This window comes from Fonsecaea erecta (genome assembly GCF_001651985.1).
Source record: "Fonsecaea erecta strain CBS 125763 chromosome Unknown Scaff3, whole genome shotgun sequence".
NCBI classification, from domain to species: domain Eukaryota; kingdom Fungi; phylum Ascomycota; class Eurotiomycetes; order Chaetothyriales; family Herpotrichiellaceae; genus Fonsecaea; species Fonsecaea erecta.
In genome coordinates, this window is record NW_017387246.1 from 2,703,897 (window position 1) to 2,722,464 (window position 18,568).

The following is an 18,568-nucleotide window of genomic DNA, read 5'->3' on the forward strand; positions in this document are numbered from 1 at the left end:
TGTTTATTCCGTTAGGCGACAAGAGAAAGGCTTCACGACGGTCAGAAATGAGATCCTTCTCACAGAACCGTGGACTACAAATACGGAGATATACCCTCTTACCACTATCGCACCCTGTTAATCGTTCCATCGCGTGCTTAGGGCTCACAGCTTTGCATACAGATCACACATCGTCTGTCAAGCGTGGACTTTTCGATTTCGAACCTCGGCGTGAGATTACACCAAGTGTCAGGATCCCATCAGCACAGGCTTCCGCGGCAGTTCATTCCGAACACTGCATTCCGCAGCATCTGGTTGTCGAGTCCCCGCGGCCGAAAGAGGTGTCTAACTCGAGCCAGGGGGGTAATGGCAATCACACGGCACAGCAAGGCGGCAGTATGAGCCCCAGGGCCGACCATTGTAGTTTATACCGGTATCTGTGAGCCACGATGTGAAAACGGTGTTGAGCAAGGTGGGGGCGCCGAGAAGAAGCGTTTCTAACGGACCTAAAGCCACGGCGTGGCGGAAGAAGAAAATACGTGCCTTCAACGCGATGTGATTAGCTACAGTCAAAATCGAACATCTCGAGAATAGTTCTTCGACTCTTGGATATTCTCTACCTGATCAGAGACTGCTAAGTCTCTCGTAACCTATCTACCTATAGAACCCATAGTAGCCTCTCTCACAGGATCTAGCCGAGCGTCATCCGCCCTCCGGCTCCTATCCCTGTTCTTTTCTCTCGCGATGCTTCTTCAGCGCCATCATGAGGTCCTGGAACTGCTGCTCGTCACCGTTCGAGGCACCTATACACCTGGCCGTCTCCGCTTGGATGGGCTCCTCAAACTCGGCGCATTCGTTGTTGGAGACGAAAAGCGCATGCCCGTGGTATGTTGGGTCCGTCGCTAACTTGCCCACGGCGAGGGCGATGGCAGAGGCCGGCTGGATCGGCACGCCCACGGACTTGAACGTGTCGATGACACCGGCGGTGATGGCGGACTGTGTCCATCCTGGGGCGACCGCGTTGAGTCGGATGGGGAGTTTGGGATGGAGCTGCATCTTCATGGCGCGGAGGAAGCCAATGATGCCGTGTTTAGCGGCGGCTGGGTTACTCTGTCCGTCAGTGTTCTATCAGATGGCCAAGGAAGCAGATCCGGAACGTAGAGATGGGAGATACTGACTGTACGACGCTGAAGTCACGCCCACGTAGCCTGCCCCGGATGAATTCATGACGATACTCCCGCCCGGCGGCAGTTGCCGTTGCATGTGGTGGACTGCGAGAGCGACGGTATTCTGGCATCCAAACAGGTTGATCTCGATGGGGCGTCGACTCGGCTCCAGAAGCTGCTTTTCGTGCTCTTTCAAGTTCACGTAGTCGATCGAGTCGGCGACTCCGGCGTTGGCGAACACGACATCCATGCGGCCATATCGATCGATGGCTGTTTGGAACAAGTTCACGAGGTCCTTCCACGACGCGACGTCGGTTTTGACGTAAAGCACTCGAGACCCGAGTTCGTCGGGGGGAGGTTGGATGTCTGCGACGACGACAGCGCGTGCACCCTTGTCGAGAAACAGTCTTGCTGTCGCGAGGCCGATCCCAGATGAGCCACCGGTGACCAGGGCGACCTTGTCCTTCAGGCCCACGAGCTCGGATTCATCGACCTTGAAGTATTGCATTGCTGCAGCATCAACCAGAAGTGAGAAGACGGAGCCTTGGAGACTTGGCGAGTGACTTTGGCAGCTCCTGGGCTGCTCCTGGGCTAATATAATGTTCAACTCTGTCGGGATTGACGGTACTGTTTTATAAGTATCCGCTTGAGTCCCGGCGTCCTCGCGGCGTCCCCAGAGACTTCCTAGATCTGGATGAATCTCCGCCAGGCATGGCCATTGTGTGCATAAATAACGGGCGAGTCGGTTAGATGCTAGGAGGGACAAAAGGAGGAGAGAAACATACGATGCAAAGTTACTCTCCTACCGCTCCGGCAAACCCGACCTCGGCTCAGTCATATACGTTGTCCCACGGTATTCCGATACAAGGACGCCTTCTGAGCAGCCATTCGTCAAGGCTACTTATCGTGGAGAGTCTGGCTGGACTGGGCATCTTAGGGTTGATACCGCAGAGCAGACCACCAGCGTCAGCAGTAATAATATATCAATATTGCCGTCCCAAGAAGTCGTGGCATTCCGAGCCCCTCTCCAGAGTAAGATTTACTAAGCTGGAACCCCTCAATTCGCCGAGTCAGTCTTTTTCTTGAATGAAAACATAATTGTCTCAAGGAGTCTGTCTCTGAAGGGTTGACTTGATCACGACGTCGACAGTGAGATCTTAGGCAGATCGTTGAATCGGAACCGATAAACATGTCTTTCCTCGACAAAGAATATATCCTCTCGCTTGCGCCTATCGATCCCGAACTCAAGGCGGTAGGTGTTATTCAACAATACGTCGCAATGCCATTTGACTGACGCCGGCTCCAGTTTCTCGAAGCCGCTCAGCTCCCTCCCCCGAATTACAATGACTTGGACGCCTTCAAGAAGATGGCGCGCCTTCGCGACGCTGAAATGCTGAAAGCCCTGGGCGACGCACCTCCCGAAGTCAGACAGACGGAACTCGAATACCCGACCCGAGATGGCAGCAAGGTCCGAGCGAAGCTGTACCAGCCTTCCGACATGGCGGCGTCGTCGTCGTCAGACCAGCGTGGCCGTCCGCTCATCGTCATGTTCCACGGTGGGGGATTCTGCGTCGGTATCCCAGAAGCCGAAGAGCGGAGCTGCCGCAACTTCGTGCAAGCGTTTGGCGCCGTATGTGTCTCGGCGGCGTACCGGCTCGCGCCTGAATTTAAATTCCCGTACGCGGTCAACGACGCGTGGGACGCCGTGCAGTGGGCAGCGGCACAGGCGTCCTCGTGGGGTGCAGATCCGTCGGCAGGCTTCGTGGTCGGAGGCACCTCCGCCGGCGCCAATATCTCAGCAGTGCTAGCACACCTGGCTCGAGACGAAGGCCTCTCGCCTCCCCTGACGGGCCAATATCTCGCAGTTCCCCCCGTTCTCCCACCCACGGTGGTGCCGGATAAGTATAAAGAGTACTACCTGTCGTACGAGCAAAACCGCAACAGCCCGGTGCTGCCCGTCGCAGCCATCGACATGTTCCTGGCGGGCTACGCAGCTGACGACCACGACAGCGTGCATTGGGCGGTATTCAACCACCCCAACGGCCACCGGGGAGTGGCACCCGCGCTGTTCCAGATCGATGGCATGGATCCGTTACGGGATGAAGGCTTGCTGTACGAACGCGTGCTCAGCGAGGAGTGCGGTGTGAAGACGAAGACGTACGTCTACCCGGGCCAACCGCACTATCACTGGGCGATCTTTCCGTTCTTGAAGGCCAGCGAGAAATTTCGCGTCGAGCAGGTCGAGGGTATGGGCTGGCTGCTTGGCAGGACGCCGGACTTTTCCAAGGTAGTCACCAAGGCAAAAGCTCCGGATGTCTAATCTATCATCTGCGCAGTCTCGACCCGCTGCACACTTGAGGAGGAGACGGGGTTAGACATAGATCTGCATCAGAATAGACTGCTAGCAGCTGTAGAGCCAGGATTGAAACAAGAAGGCGATCGAGACAAGCGAGCTGTCCCTGCTTTCACTGCCTTTATCACATAGCTGCCACCTTCCTCACGGTAACTCTCAAGTGACCTTTCGTCGTGACCACAAAATTATCCTTCCACTCCATGTCAGCCGGCTTCATATCATATGGCATCAAATCAAAGGTCCGGACTAAGTAAGCGAACGTCAGGTACAGTTCTGCATGCGCGAGGTTAATGCCCAGACACGACCGAGGGCCACGCGAGAAGGAGATGAGCTGGCTCTCGAGTTCTCGTGCGTTGGCGCCCAGCCAGCGCTCGGGCCGGAATGTATGGGGCTCGGGAAAGAAGACAGGGTCGTAGTGGTAGCCGTATGCCGTGCTCGAAACGGGCGTCTATGAAGGTAAAAACGAGTCAGGAACGGCGGAGGCTTGGAAGCTAGTGATCGTGCCAAAGTTGAAGAAGAAGAAGAAGGACATACTCCTGCCGGGATCATTTGGCCGCAGAGGACAACGCCCCCTTCTGGAACCACGCGGGGGATTCTGCCGTATCAGGTTAGATAACAGATCTCAAACGGTGGATCGGGTTCTCATCACATACCGTCCCGGCACACCCAGAGCCATCCTTAGGCTTTCCTTGACAACGGCATGCTGGATGGGACTCAGTAAATAGCCGACCTTCATCCCTCACATTAGGTAAAGGGCACACCCACGAGGTACGGCAACTCCTCTAGGACAGTCGTGCTGACCATTTGCGTGCTGTCTGGATCAGGAATGACGCGTTCCAGCTCTTTCCTCAGCTTCGACACTATTTCCTTATTGTTCATGATATGCCACGAGCCCAGCGTTAGCGTGTGTGCCGTGGTATCGGTCCCGGCACCGTGGAAGACAAAGGCATCGGCCGTCAACTGCTCGAGGGTTGGGTTGAACGAGTCCTTTTTGAACGACGGGTCCGCCCACGCATCGAAAACGGTCGGGTATTTGGACTGTGACCCCTGCCGGCTCATAATCTTCTCAACTTTTTGTCGACATTGCTGTCATCGAAGGTCAAAAGTGCCGCGATTTTTCCGTACTTGTTCCACTCTTACCTCAGAGATCCAATTCGTGGCTGCGAGCGCTGGCACATACTTTTCTGCCTGTTCCTTAGTCATTCGACTTAGCAGTCGGAGCAGCATCCTCGCCGCATTGTGCCAGTAAATGGTATACTGCATGACATCGAACATCTGCTCCAGGGCAAGGAGCATGGGCGACTGGAACTCATCGGCCTCGAGGGACTTGAACCCCTGGTCGGCGAAGCAGTAGCTCATGACCACGTCGCTGGTCAAGCTCCGGTAGCCGAGACTGAGATCGACGGCCTTGCCGGCGGATGCTGCGGCGGCGAGAACTGACACGAACTTCTGCACGCGGTTGTGGATTAGTGGCTCGAGCCTGGTGATTGCTGCCTTGGAGAAGTATGGCCGGAAGGGATCCTTCCACGGCTTAACGGCCTTCGAGTCGGCCACGTTGAAGAAGCCATTGGCGCTCTCTGTTGAGTACATCTGCGGCCATTTGGAGAACCTTGAGCCCGATCGGAATATCCTTGACACAATCAGGACGGGAAGAAGATTGAGGGGGAGAGGGAGAATGTCGAATTGCCCTACTCACTCATTATACGCCTCCATATCTTTGACATGGAGCTGATCTGGCGTGATGCGCACGATGGGCCCTGCGGATGGTTAGTTTGGGGAGCGCCAATCCGCAAAGGACTTGCCATATCTCTCGTGCAAGGCCGGGAAAACCTTGATGTAGGAAGTCGACGGTCTCAAGTCATACCACGCCAAGTATAGCGATGAAGCTGCTGCTAACTTCGGGCCAGGGAATTTTGCCAGAGGGTGCAACGTCAGACGGTAAATAATACGCAGGATAAACAGACCACAGATAGTGGTTAGTGCTCTGATTGCCAAAGACCGTACCAAGAGATCCATCTCAAAACGTGTTGGTGAAAGAAGCAAACGAAGATCCCGACATGGAACAGTCGCCCAGCTGGTGTCGCAAAGAAATGGCAAATAGCCGTATGACTCCCAGGGCGCGGTCTAGGGTCCTCGAACTTGCACCTAATATAAAGATCGGCCTAGAACTGACGTCCTTACCTTCCACGTTGCATAAAATGCTTAGCCTCTCGATGTGGTGGAAGGAGAAGCGACGGATCTTGAGGTCTGTGTGGTCATCGGAATTCTTTGTATGCGAATCACCAAAGGTACCTCGGGCCTCTCCCTCTCCCTCTCCTCATTCAGCCCCGGCGCAGGTCCTCACATCCATAGAGACGATCCTCAAGTCAGATACATAAAGCTCCGTCCAATACACTTGTACGGTCTCTTTCATGGCGGAATGCCTGCTGGCTAGATGCAGATTGTATCCGGAATCAGCTTCCTAACGGTCCGCGGAATCACTCGGCCGGAACAACACTTCTGCCCGGCTCTATGCAGTGGCGCGATTGCTCCAGCTGGCCGGCATGTTTCCGTCAGTAGAGCTACCCGCTCTATATACGGGGACTTTGAAGGGTGATTGGACTGGCCTGACATAAAGAGGTAGATATATAAACAAAGGGATGACATCATTGTTATCGGCAACAGGGGAAATAGTAATATATGCTCGCCGCTTGTCCTTGATTGCTCCACACCAATAGGGATGTGACTCTTGACGAACTACTCGGGAGTGATTCCCGCCCTGCTATTAGTTAGTCGAGTTAGCCGTATATCAATTCTGAAGCCTTCGCAGCTCCTATCTTCTTCGGGTCTGCACCCACACCCAATCCATTCAGTTCTCCAAACACAACCTTAGCCAGAGTTAGTTAGAGAGGTAGTGGGTTTTATATTACTGCGCGGGCAGAGGGTTCTGGATGTATAGTTACATATCGCCGACTTAGCTCCACGTGACGAGTCCTAGGTATCCAGACACTCTGGCGATAGAAAAGAAAGGAATGCAAAGCAGCCTCTATATAATTAAGTCATTGGCGTATACCGTGACGGTCATCGCCCCTGGTGTTTCGATTCAGCTGTCGGGCTCTTCGTCATTTTTGGGGAGAAGGAGGGGAAGTCGATCCAGGTCGTTCTTGCGCGCATTGACCAGCTCGTTGATTGACCGGCGAGCCTCCAGCAATTGCACAAGTTCTTTAGGGTGGTCAGAAGAACAGAGAATCTCGTCGCGAATCGGAGGAACTCTCACCTAGTACAGAAGCCCCAATTTGCCAGAACGAGCCGATCGCGCCCAGAACCAGCTTCAGCATCTCGAGATATATGGGCCTGCTTTCGTCAGGGTTTGCGGCGAGCTCGCACGCTGTTTTGGCATTCATCGCCGCCGGACCGAGCAGGGTTGTGGTGACCAGCGGACAGGTTCGCGGAATGAAATTCGGATCCCATTCCCGAATGACGCGGCAGACCAACTTCTCATCTTCCAAGGCCGATGTTTCAAGGGAAACGTCTAGATGCTCTGGGAACTTGCGGTGACAAAGCAGTCGAAGGGATGAACGAGAGCTATCCTCCTGAGTCAGTATTCGTGGTCTTGGTTCTTCTAAAGCTCTGCTGAGAAGCTCTTACGAATGGAGGATTAAATGAGTGCAAATAATCCAATTATTCCCGGAGAAGTTAGTCTCGTCGTAGCTGAGACAGTTCGCCGAAAGGTGAAATCTTTGAGGTAGGATCAAGGAAAAGCAAGTAAGAGAGGACTGGAAGTCGAGAACCGTCTGCACCGTGGTGTGTCGTCTGTGGAATATGTCGTGAGCAAACGCCCTGAGGAAAGACGCGACCAGGAACCAAGCCCGATCGTTGTCATTAGGGGAATCCTTGAGCGTTTTCCAAACGTGCAGTGGGTCGGGTATGATCGCAACTGATGCAACTGGTGTGTCGGAGAACCATGCCTCATCGGATACCGGGAGTAGCACATTGATGTGGCTTTTGTCAATCGTGTGTGGCCGTTTTAGAATCGTGCCCGAGAACATGTCGAGCTCCCAGGCTAACCACCAGGCCCGGCGAAGTTCTTCTTTCCTGCTCCATTCTTCGCTCGAGGTCCATTGAGCCGTGGCCTTTGAATCTAGAATGTCATGGTCGATGTTGTTGAGGCCGAGGTCGTATGCCAAACGGCAGGAGACACCAATTAGATTGCCACATCGCCCACTAGAACCACAGACCTGGTGGTACCAGCCTAGGAGAAGTAATCCCTGTAACAATGACAGATTTGGTTGGATGGCTGAATCTAGCTTCATGGCGTCCTGAAATAGCTGCGTCGCCTGATTGAGGAATGGTTCAGCCCGTCCCTTGGGAGGTAAATGGGCAAAATACGAAGAGGCAGAAAAGCGGGCGGCGAGGGCGCAAATGGTATCTAGGATTAAGCAGTCTTCCAGGGACAGGCTCTGATATTTTTCGGGATCTTGACCGTGCACGTTATATTTTTCATAGAATCGCGGTTTGTGGAAAAGAGGCAGCCAACCTGCCACATACTTGAAGAATGAATCAATCCTAATTATTGTGAGTCTTGAGTAGCATGCATAGAGGGTTAACGTCTTTCTACTCACGCGTCATCCACGACCATAGCAGGGAACGGCATCGAGTATCTGTTCGGCCTGGCATTTCCCGGGTTCGTTGAGTTTGCATTGGGTGCGGGAAAGAAGCCGAACTGGAAGTTGTAGTTCATCTCCAGCGCTCCTGTGGGATCTTGTGCTCGCAACAGAGATAAGTCCAACATCTCTCCTGCATTTCCCTGGAGGGCTTCCAAGCCTTGGGCATTCGAGAAGCCGTCCGTCAGCCAAGACCCTAAGGTGGGATCGAAGACATCTGCGAAGAATCGGGTTTCAGCCTGTCCCGAGAGGAGGGCAGGATTCATGTCACTCGCACAGAGCAGTCCATTTTCCATGTCGGTTGTTGTTATTTGGCCTACGTGGTTAGGGGAGAAGTTGGGTGTTGTAGAGACCTGTGGGGATTGGGAAGTCGCGTTTGATAGGCTGTCCTGTCTCTCTCTGCGTCGTAACAGCGCATTTTCTAGCATACTGGAATCCAGAAGGTCGAGGATGCGATCTGGAAGAAGGGAATTAGCTTGTCGCTTTCTTGCTCTGAACAGTCCAGCAAGCTCACTTAGCCCTTCTTCTCCTTCCATCTCCAGGAGACGCCTAGGGGAAGCGCTCAATTGCCAGGGGCGGGTTGCTGGCCGTCTTTTCTTAGGGTAATAACACTCTTGCCCAGTTCGGGCGCACAAAGAACACCTTGGAGTTCGTTTGTCACCTTATTATGGTTATTTGCACAGCTTTGAACAGGGGTCTGCAGCGACCGCATACATTTGATTTTCTTTCTTTGAGCGTGTCAGGACCAGTGCGACACTTTTCGTGATCGGGGAGGAGTGTTGTGGTACCTGTTACATTCACCACATGCTCGAGCTTGTCCGCCTCTTCTTGGCTTTTCTCCCGCGGTGGGCGCGTATGTAGATGCATTGCTGTTGTTTTCATTCTCGTGGCTCGATTCATCCGAGCCCTCTCCGGTGAACATGTCATTCATGGTGGTGTCCATGGTGGTATCCATGACAGAGCGAACGTAGTGTCAGGCACTTGGAAAAGCTTTTGGATTTTGTGGGGAGACTTGCAGTTATACATTTCAAAGGGCGGAGGGGGTGCAGACGGGAGGGATCACGCTGCATCACTGCGAACTTAGCACTTAAGGTTGTGGGCGACGGAGAGGAAGGAGGGGGTGGCGCCCCTAGAGCTCGCGAGTAGATAGGCAGAGCTAGGCAACTACCAGTCCTGCTTGCGGCCGGGGAAGCCCCTAAACCACCCGGCGTGCCTACCTTGGCTACAGTTATACTCCCAGCGAACTCTCTGAGGAAGAACTACTCTTGGCGCAGGGAACAGAAGAACCATGCTCATCTCGAGAAGAAGCATATTTCCTTACTTAGGGCATTTCTTGTCGCAGATACCATATCACCCGTAGCCACCTCTCATCACACAATGTCTAGGGCAGATGGCTGCTTGTGAAAGGATATAATAGTTCCTCTTCTCATCGTGGGAACTGTGCCACGTGGATAGGCGACAGTTTAATGGAAGTTACTCAAGCAGCTTTAGACGTCGGAATGACTGCGCATTTGTCTAACTGGCTGTAACCTGATTGTTGGTTTCTTTACTATTGATCGAGCGATCTCCCATATAACAGCGGATGACAGTGGAGTGGACAGGAAGTCCAAGCTGAGAAATCTTAAGTTGTACACGCACACCAGGTGGTCAAGCCAATTTGTAGGAGGTGGCGAGTCGGCGTTGACCGAGAACACCGTCTTCATGCAAGGCTGAGGCTTGCCACGCCCTGGGACCCAAATGGCTAGAAAAAGTGAGAGCTTTGAGAGGGCCCATGTATGTCCTCCTCGATCGAAGCCAAAGCTGGGCAACAGAGAGCGGAACAGAATGCGGGGAGGAAGATTTCTCAGCACGGCATTCAGAACACCGGATCTCACACAGCGATGCTCAACTTGGTAAGCGCAAAACTCAACCCATGGCACGCCCTGGCGCCCTGGCATCGGGTGTGAGCATTTCCAGACACCTTCCAGAGTGGTATACCATCCGAGTCAGACTTACAAGGACGATGGGCTAATTGTCTACCAAGGTACGGCCTTTTTTTAACCCGGCAACGACACCACCATGGCACAGACAACGGTGCTTTTCACTCCCTACGGCTCGATGGAGCCTCAGAAACTCCACCGGTGTTCGCCCACTGCGGTCTCTCCTCGAGTGTGTTACGGACACTTCAAATACGCCCTTGAAGCCACTTGCAGATGTCCGTCGATCCCTCGAGTACATCAAGGTTATCGAACACCTGTAAGGACTGTCTTCAGCAATCACTGCGAAAATGCCGATCGACAAATCTTGGCCCGGTTACAACAAAGGGACCATCCCTAACGATGGATTCGAATGGATCTGGCAGGAAGCGACCCCGGCAGATGAGCCTAACCGGCCTGTAAAAGTGGTTACGATTCCCTTTGGCTACGAAAAGCGCGTCTTGCCTCGAGGATGGCAGAAAACACCCGAAAACAAGCCATTGGAACTGGACATTATCTTTGAAAAAGACGTTGAGATAGTCATGAGAGATGGGGTCAAGGTGAGTCTGAAGGAGCTGATACATGTGGACGGTGAACTGTTCGCTGAACTTCATTTTAAGATATATGCCGACATCTACCGACCTGCCGACACGGGCGGCAAGAAGCTTCCCATCATCATGCCTTATTCTCCGTACGGAAAAGGAGGAGGCGGCGCGAATTTGATGGACGTGGTGCCCTACCGGGTCGGAGTTCCAAAGAGTCGACAGAGCGGACTTGAGAAGTTTGAAGGGTTGGTATCTTTCCAGGCAAGAAAGAGAACTACGCTGACTCGGCCAAAGGCCTGATCCCAACGAGTGGTGTCGCCGGGGCTACGCGATTCTCGACCCCAATGCCCGAGGATCATTCGACAGTGAAGGGAATTTACATTACTTCGGCCGCAAGGAGGGCAAGTTGACTCTCAGCCGACCCTTGAGGAATACATTTCTGATAGTTTCTCTTTAGGCGAGGACTGCTACGACATCATCGAGACTGCGGCGAAATACGAGTGGTGTAACGGTGCGGTCGGCATGGCTGGTAACTCCTGGCTCGGTGTCGTGCAATACTGGGCCGCCATGGAGCAACCGCCACATCTCAAGGCCATCGCGCCGTGGGAAGGCCTAAGTGACGTTTACCGTGACTTGTGTCGCCGCGGAGGAATCCCCTGGGCGCCGTTCCTGAAATGGGTGTTGATGGGTATCCCAGGTAGGTTGCCCCAATCTCGAACAACTCGCTGTGCTCGTCTGCGCGTTACTAAGTCTACACGCTTAGGTCGAGGCCTCCAGGAGGCAGCCACGGAGATGGCCGAGGTTCACGAGTTCTACGATGCGTATTGGCAGTCGAAACAGGTTGATTTCAGCAAGATCAAGGTCCCGTCGTACATTCTGGCCTCGTACTCGACGATGCTGCACACCATGGGCTCGGTGAGAGCTTGGAGAGGCACTAACACAGATAAGAAATGGCTGCGCTTTCATCCCCATCAGGAATGGTACGAAGACTATCACTATCGCTCGGTGGACGATCTGGATCGCTTCTTCGAGAGATATCTCAAGGGAATAGATAACGGCTGGGAGAACACGCCGAAAGTGCGTGTGTCGATGTATCGATTTGGGGACACGGTACTGGGAATCCGTAATAAGCCAAAAGGGCTCCCAACGCTAACGTTTTTATCTAGTACCCTCTTTACGACCAGGTCGAGACTGACTACCCGATCCCTCGCACGAAATACACAAAACTATATCTGACATCGAAGAAAACGCTCCAAGACTCACCCAGCAAAGAAGAGGCCGTCCATTCATATGACTCCACGAATGGCGACATGGTAACCTACGACTACATTTTCCCCGAGCGAACCACACTGGCTGGATTCTCGAAGCTCAAGGTTTTCGTGTCGTGTCAAGAGCACAACGATCTCGACATCTACATCATGTTGCGGAAATTGTCGGTGGACGGCGAGCTGATGGAACAGTCCAATGTGCCCCTTCACGAGCTGCCTGTGAAGTCAGTCAAGGAGGTTGCCAACGTGAACCCGACCAAGTATCTCGGTCCCACCGGTATCCTCCGCGCCTCGCACAGAGAAATCGATCCCGAGAAGTCCACGGAGTACTGGCCGGTCCATCCGCACTTGCGCGCTGACTACGTTGAGCCAGGGAACGTCGTCGAGATGAATATCGGCATCTGGCCGATGGGGATCGTGTACGAGAAGGGCGAGGGCCTGCGTCTGCAGATATCGGGAAAGACCATGGTCTTGCCCGAGTGGGACACCCCGATGGTCAAACATATGGAGCCGCAGTTTAACAAAGGACACCACCGGGTGCATCTGGGCGGGAGCCACGCTGAGAGCTATCTGTTGGTGCCGAAGCTTTAAAATGGCGGGAGAGAGAGTGCCCGAGAAAAAATACAATATATGGCTTTTTGACAAGGAACGACGGTGGCTTCCGAGAAGTCACCCCTAGTGCGTCCATTGTTCTTTATGCGTTCTGCTTTGGCAAGTAGATGGATCCTAAAAACCGCCATACTTGCCTTATAAATCATGCCCTGAGAGATTCTCAAGCCGGTAATCACAACGCCGGCTTGGACTTCACAGCACCTCATCGGCATTCCGTAGAAATGAAACTCGTTCTTCTGACTAAGTCTCCATCGGATGAGGTGCATGTTCGGTCTGGATCGGACGCACGCCGACAACCGGAGACATGCATGGCTCTGCGTTGTCGGATCGCATGATGGTCGGAGGGTGGAAGACGGAGACGAAGACAGTGATTCTCGTATTTATTGTCGGCTTCGAGTTCCAACTTTCACGACTCTATAAGGGCATCCGTCTGTTGTGTCGGTACTTGTGTATCGAAGCAGTGATCATTTGTGCATTTATTTTTGGTCATGGCTCAATCAGGAGACTCGCGGCTGGCGGGGAAAGTGGCGATTGTCACAGGTCAGCACATACCTTGACCGTCTCTTTTCAGAGGGATGACTTGGAAGGCAGAGCTAACTGTCCATCAGGAGGCGCCTCTGGGTTTGGAGAAGCCACAGCCAAAAGATTTGCTGAAGTGGGCGCCAAAGTCGTGATATCCGACATCAATCGCGCGGGGGGCGAACGCGTGGCCGCAACCTCGCCCTCAATCAAGTTCTTTCCCGCCGATGTCACGAAGTTGGAAGACTGGCAGGGTCTCCTGGACTTCACACTCAAGGAATTCGGCAAGGTGTCGATCCTGGTCAATAACGCCGGCACGACGTATCGCAACAAGCCCACACTCGAAGTGACCGAGCAGGAGTTCGACCGCGTGGTGGGCGTCAATTTGAAGTCGATTTTCCAGGCCACGCGCGTGATTGTGCCGTACATGATTGAGAAAGGCGAAGGAGGCTCCATCATCAACGTGGCGTCCATCGGGGCCCTGCGCCCTCGTCCGGGCCTTGTGTGGTACAATGCCTCGAAAGGGGCGGTCTTCAACGCGACCAAGGGCCTGGCGGCGGAATTTGCGCCTCACCAGGTCCGCGTCAATGGCATCTGTCCTCTTTTGTCCGGAACGGGACTGTTTTCCTCGTTTGTGGGTGTGGAGGATACTCCAGAGAACAGAGCCAAGTTCATCGCGAACGTTCCGATGGGAAGGCTCACCGACGTGTTCGACGTGGCTAATGCCGCGTTGTACTTTGCAAGTGACGAGTCCAGCTTTGTGACGGGGACCAACCTGGAGGTGGACGGAGGACGCGCCATTGGCTAGACTGCCATGACAATTCAGCCGAGAGTATGGACAGAGGGAGTTCCTGAAATTAGAGGCCATGAACTCACAAATTAGGTAGAGTCTAGACCGTGTTTTGTGGGTCCTCCCCGTTGAGGGTAACTAAGCCGAGAACTGATAGAACAATAAGGTCTCTGTGCCAAGGCGCTAAGCTGGATTTGCTCAGCTAGATCTAAGCTCCCAGGTCACTTCAGCAATCCGTTTTATCAAAATCAGACCATGAATATAACACTCCTCACCGAGCACGTATCGCCACTCTCCCACGGATCGTAGACACAAGAGCATCTTGCCACCTGATACACCCTCAAGTTGTAAGAGCTTTTCGATGCTGACATCCCGGCATACGCCATCTTATCATATTGAATGAGATCTCTTACTGTGACCTCCGAACGTGGAGAAAGAGGAAAAGGGACCGTTGTCGTAAGATACGAGCCTTTTGTCGACGAGCCCTTGAGGCTGCTAGAACCTATGGTCTCTGCATTGAATGGATATGGGTCGATACATGCTGCATCTAACAATGTCAGCAGTTCAGACAATTCGTTTCAGAAGTGGGTGCGGCACCATAACCGACGGGCATTTCCCCTGAGCATTGTAGATACCGACACCATTACCTGGGCGTTCGCTCTCGCCGCTTTTACCATGGATATGCCATAGAATTAGGTATTTCTGACTCTCTGTGAGCTGATTAAGGCTCCATGTCTCGGGTATGGAATGTGGAGGGCGGGAGTTGAGCCGAGGTACCTTTTCGCCCTATTAAGGCGAAATCCACATTTACCTCCACGCTTTTGAATGTATGTACCCCAGGCACAAATGTCGCAACCACGAGAAACAGAAGCCATCGCTCCATGGAGTGAGCCCGCATGGTGGACGGCGAGAGCATCTCCTTATTACAATGAAAGCCATCGACGACTTCGACAGTTTGTGCGAAACTATATCGAAACCCATGTGTCGCCGAACGCATTGGAGTGGGAGGAGAAAGGCGAAGCGCCTAGGGAGGAACAACTGAGATGGGTGGCATCTGGGGTATGTTCAAAAGTCTCTCCAGTATGTTTGCACATGAATAATTAGTTCTTAAAATATATAGATTCCATTCCATGAAATCCCCTACGAGTACCGACCATCCACGGTGCCGGACCCGGCTGGGATTCGGCTCGAGGATCTCGACGTCTTTCACGACATGATCATTCGCGACGAGACGAGCCGTATTGAAGGCGGCGGCATGAGTTCTCTAACGAGCGGATCAGTTATTGGATTTCCCCCAGTCCTAGCACACGGCACCGAAGAGCAGAAACGTAAATGGCTGCCGGGTTTGTTCAGCTTCGAGACTAGCTTTTGCCTGGGAATCACTGAGCCGACTGGTGGTTCCGACGTCGGCAACATCCAAACCACTGCCGTCAAGACTGAAGATGGCAAGTTCTATGTTGTCAACGGCTACAAGAAATGGATTACCGGCGCTCCCTGGGCGACTCACATGACCACTGCCGTGCGCACGGGACCACCGGGCTCTGGGATTGGGGGCGTCAGCGTCCTCGTCATTCCTATGTCGTCACCCGGCCTGACCATTCGACGCATCGCCAACAGTGGCATGAAAGCCGGTGGCGCGAGTTTTGTGACGCTGGATGAAGTGAAGGTCCCCGCCGAGAACCTCATCGGCACTGAAGGCAACGGCTTCAAGATCATCATGCACAACTTCAACCACGAACGGTTCATCATGGCCATCGGCTGCAATCGCCACGCCCGCACATGCCTCTCCGAAGCGTTCGACTACGCTCACACGCGCCACACGTTTGGCAAGCCCTTGATTTCGCATCAAATCATCCGACACAAGATCGTAACACTGGCGCGCCACATTGAGTCACATTGGGCCTGGCTGGAACAGATTGCCTACAACGTGCAGAGTCAGCCTCAGGGTTGGCAAAGTCCAGATATTGGAGGCCAGCTGGCTCTTGCCAAAGTCCAAGGCGGCCGAATTTTGGAATTGGCGAACCGCGAAGCCCAACAAATATTCGGTGGCGCTGGCTATCAAAGAAGCGGTCTTGGTGCCAGAGTCGAGCAAATCAGCCGCGACTTGAGGATGATGGTCGTCGGCGGCGGCAGTGAGGAGATCCTTCAGGATCTCGCCTTCAGGCAGGAGACGGCCATTGCTAAGAGGAATGGTTGGAAATTGTGAGACATTATGCCGAGGTGGAGAGTAGTATATCTTATGTCCCTACAAGCTTATGAGTACTGTAACTCCAGTGTTTCTTGTGTCTCTTCCGTCGATGTGTGAAAGGACATGGTCTGCGTCTGCTTAGCTACATTGATGCCAGCAACTCCCCAGGGGTTGCCTTCCAGCTTGATCGGGTGTGACGCTAGAGTAACGCCATTTGCTTGTTGGATGATCTCCGAGAGGTTTCATTCCCCAACGTCGCGGGTTGTCTAGATCGTCGGCCTAGAAGGGCAACGATTACAGCATGTTGGGTCCTCAATTGAGCTTTGAGTTGATCAAGCTCTTCCTTCTGCTGGCGATACGAGCTTGATAGTAAGGAATTGGTGCGTGCTAGTTCCGCAACCTGGGCTTGTAGCTCCTGTTGTCGTTCTTCTCTGCGCTTTCGGAAAGCACGTTGAGCTGTTCTGTTTTGGGCTCGTCTCTTCTATTCCCCTTGTTAGAAATTCGGTTATGAAACGAAAAGGGCGAGAACCACCTCGATATTTGGAGGGTTCGTCGTCTGAACTTCTCCAACACCGTCGCAAAGGCTTGGATAACTAATCTCAACACTAGACCTGGTTGAACTCTCAGACCGCGCTGAAGGTGTTGAGCTGATTGGGCCATCCGAGAGAAACTGGTAGATCATCGCCGTTTGAGGAAGGTGAAAGCCACAATCCCGAGCATTCGCGTTCGTAGCATTGTTTGCAGAATTGAAGAGCGTGGTGGTCGAGTCCAGGGACGAGGCAAACGGACCGTTCCATTGGCAAAGCTCGTCGACGCCGAGTGGGGACCTCCAATCCAACATGTCGAAAAAGTTGAATTGGCAAACAGTCAGCACAAGTTGATCGTGGAAGTAGCTGATCGCTGAGGGAAATGGTGATCAGGAAATGCTTGAGCTGAATAGGAGTTGCGGAACCAATACATGGCCCCTTTATACGACAGACACTCTCATAATATTTCATCAAACTTTGGATTATACTTGCAACCATACACAGGAGCAGTTTGGGTCATGCATTATCGAAGCCACGCCTGAACTATGAGACCTCATCAGCCGTGGCAAACGAATGGCTCTTGCGAGAAACTTGACCAAGCCCTTTACGGCAGGCGCATCAATACAACGCGGTCTGGTATAAGGATAAACGGAGGCCAATCGCCGAGTCCGTGAGTTCCGACTACGAGGTTCTTGTAAGCCCTCCAGTAGATCTTTTCCTTAAACATCTCCCTTACCAATCCATGGGTTCGAATCGGCCAAGAGTGGAGAAATGGAGCAAGAGGGTAGGTTAATCAGGTGTTGCACAAAACGCTGCCAAGAGACCGGGCTGAGCAGCGCAATGCCATCGGAATAGATGCCTTTGTGCTTGTTCCCTTTTAGCGGGGAAGCTATGAGAAGCTATTTCTTGTAGCTTCTCAACATTGAATCTTTATCCACAGGAATCACACGTAGTCTATCGATTATAGATGCCTAGTCTATCAGTATCTGTGTGGCGTAGGCCTTGATACAAAAGCAAGGATAGACTATTACATAGGAATGCAAGTTAAAAAATGTGTTTCTCATTCAATCCATGTTCGAAATACTATTCCCCCTCCAACGCAACCACGTTGCCCTGATCTTGATCAACGCAGCTTCTTGAGTGCCTTGGCAACCTCTTGCGGATGAGTCTCATTGAGAAAATGACCAGCATCGATGATACTGATGTCTGCATCTGGCACATCGCGCTTGAAAGCTTCTGCGCCGGGAGAGGCAAAGAATGGATCATTCTTGCCCCACAATCCCACGACCTTTGGCTTGTGTTCTCGCAGATATGCCTGCCACTCGGGATACGACTTGACATTGTTCTCATAGTCGCGCAAGAGGGCAAGCTGAATATCGACCGCACCTTCACGAGATGTGTAGTAGGCATCCAAAGCCGGCGCATCGGGGCCGACCCGAGAAGGCGGCTCTACACCATGTTTGTAAGCCCAGTCGATGCCCTCGGGCGAAAAGATAGGTTTGAGAGCATCAACTTTTGCTGGGTCCTCAGGATCGGCCCACAGTGCCTTGATGCCGTCGAATGCGGGTGCCAGCCCCTCAACATACGCATTTCCAGATTGCGTGAATAATCCCCTGATGCGTTCGGGATGCTTCGAAGCCATGATGAGTCCGATAGGTGCTCCGAAGTCGAAGAGGTATAGACTGTATTTGGTCAAACCAACCTGCTCGGTGAACTTATCGATAGTATTGGCAATGTTTGCAAAGGTGTAAGGATAATTCTTCGGCTCAGGCCGATCAGAGTTGCCAAAACCTGGATAATCTGGCGCCACAACATGGAATGTGTCAGAGAGCTGCACCAAGATGTTTCGAAACGTGTGTGAGGCAGAGGCGTGGCCGTGAAGAAGCAAAAGCCCTGGAAGTGAGGCCGATCCTGCCTCTCGATAGAAAATCTTCACGGAGTCGATCTCAATGGTCTTGTACTGGACGTCTGACGCCATTTTCCAGGAGCTTATAGGTATGTAGAGGAATGTAACGGACAGCCT

The 18,568-nt window shown here is 52.9% G+C and overlaps 7 protein-coding genes across 7 annotated transcripts; 4 read left to right on the forward strand and 3 right to left on the reverse strand.

The window, feature by feature from the left end:
• Positions 1-699: 699 nt before the first annotated feature.
• AYL99_04225 (hypothetical protein) lies at positions 700-1,653 on the reverse strand (the record flags this gene model as incomplete). Its single annotated transcript, XM_018835739.1, has 2 exons — positions 700-1,079; positions 1,158-1,653. 2 exons carry the CDS (start codon positions 1,651-1,653, stop codon positions 700-702), a joined length of 876 nt encoding a protein of 291 aa, XP_018695389.1.
• Positions 1,654-2,334: 681 nt separating this feature from the next.
• On the forward strand, positions 2,335-3,465 carry AYL99_04226 (hypothetical protein; the record flags this gene model as incomplete). Its single annotated transcript, XM_018835740.1, has 2 exons — positions 2,335-2,397; positions 2,452-3,465. The coding sequence occupies 2 exons, from the start codon at positions 2,335-2,337 to the stop codon at positions 3,463-3,465; spliced, it is 1,077 nt and encodes a 358-aa protein (XP_018695390.1).
• A 157-nt stretch (positions 3,466-3,622) lies between these two features.
• AYL99_04227 (hypothetical protein) lies at positions 3,623-8,437 on the reverse strand (the record flags this gene model as incomplete). The annotated part of the gene is made up of 9 exons (XM_018835741.1): positions 3,623-3,946; positions 4,033-4,093; positions 4,152-4,201; positions 4,264-4,584; positions 4,639-5,128; positions 5,195-5,255; positions 6,755-7,062; positions 7,126-8,043; positions 8,100-8,437. The coding sequence occupies 9 exons, from the start codon at positions 8,435-8,437 to the stop codon at positions 3,623-3,625; spliced, it is 2,871 nt and encodes a 956-aa protein (XP_018695391.1).
• A 1,970-nt stretch (positions 8,438-10,407) lies between these two features.
• On the forward strand, positions 10,408-12,500 carry AYL99_04228 (hypothetical protein; the record flags this gene model as incomplete). Its single annotated transcript, XM_018835742.1, has 6 exons — positions 10,408-10,656; positions 10,717-10,886; positions 10,936-11,006; positions 11,099-11,338; positions 11,405-11,751; positions 11,808-12,500. 6 exons carry the CDS (start codon positions 10,408-10,410, stop codon positions 12,498-12,500), a joined length of 1,770 nt encoding a protein of 589 aa, XP_018695392.1.
• A 509-nt stretch (positions 12,501-13,009) lies between these two features.
• Positions 13,010-13,848, forward strand: AYL99_04229 (hypothetical protein; the record flags this gene model as incomplete). The annotated part of the gene is made up of 2 exons (XM_018835743.1): positions 13,010-13,061; positions 13,130-13,848. The coding sequence occupies 2 exons, from the start codon at positions 13,010-13,012 to the stop codon at positions 13,846-13,848; spliced, it is 771 nt and encodes a 256-aa protein (XP_018695393.1).
• An 828-nt stretch (positions 13,849-14,676) lies between these two features.
• AYL99_04230 (hypothetical protein) lies at positions 14,677-16,036 on the forward strand (the record flags this gene model as incomplete). The annotated part of the gene is made up of 2 exons (XM_018835744.1): positions 14,677-14,889; positions 14,951-16,036. The coding sequence occupies 2 exons, from the start codon at positions 14,677-14,679 to the stop codon at positions 16,034-16,036; spliced, it is 1,299 nt and encodes a 432-aa protein (XP_018695394.1).
• Positions 16,037-17,668: 1,632 nt separating this feature from the next.
• Positions 17,669-18,523, reverse strand: AYL99_04231 (hypothetical protein; the record flags this gene model as incomplete). The annotated part of the gene is made up of 1 exon (XM_018835745.1): positions 17,669-18,523. One exon carries the CDS (start codon positions 18,521-18,523, stop codon positions 17,669-17,671), a length of 855 nt encoding a protein of 284 aa, XP_018695395.1.
• Between the last annotated feature and the right edge of the window lie 45 nt (positions 18,524-18,568).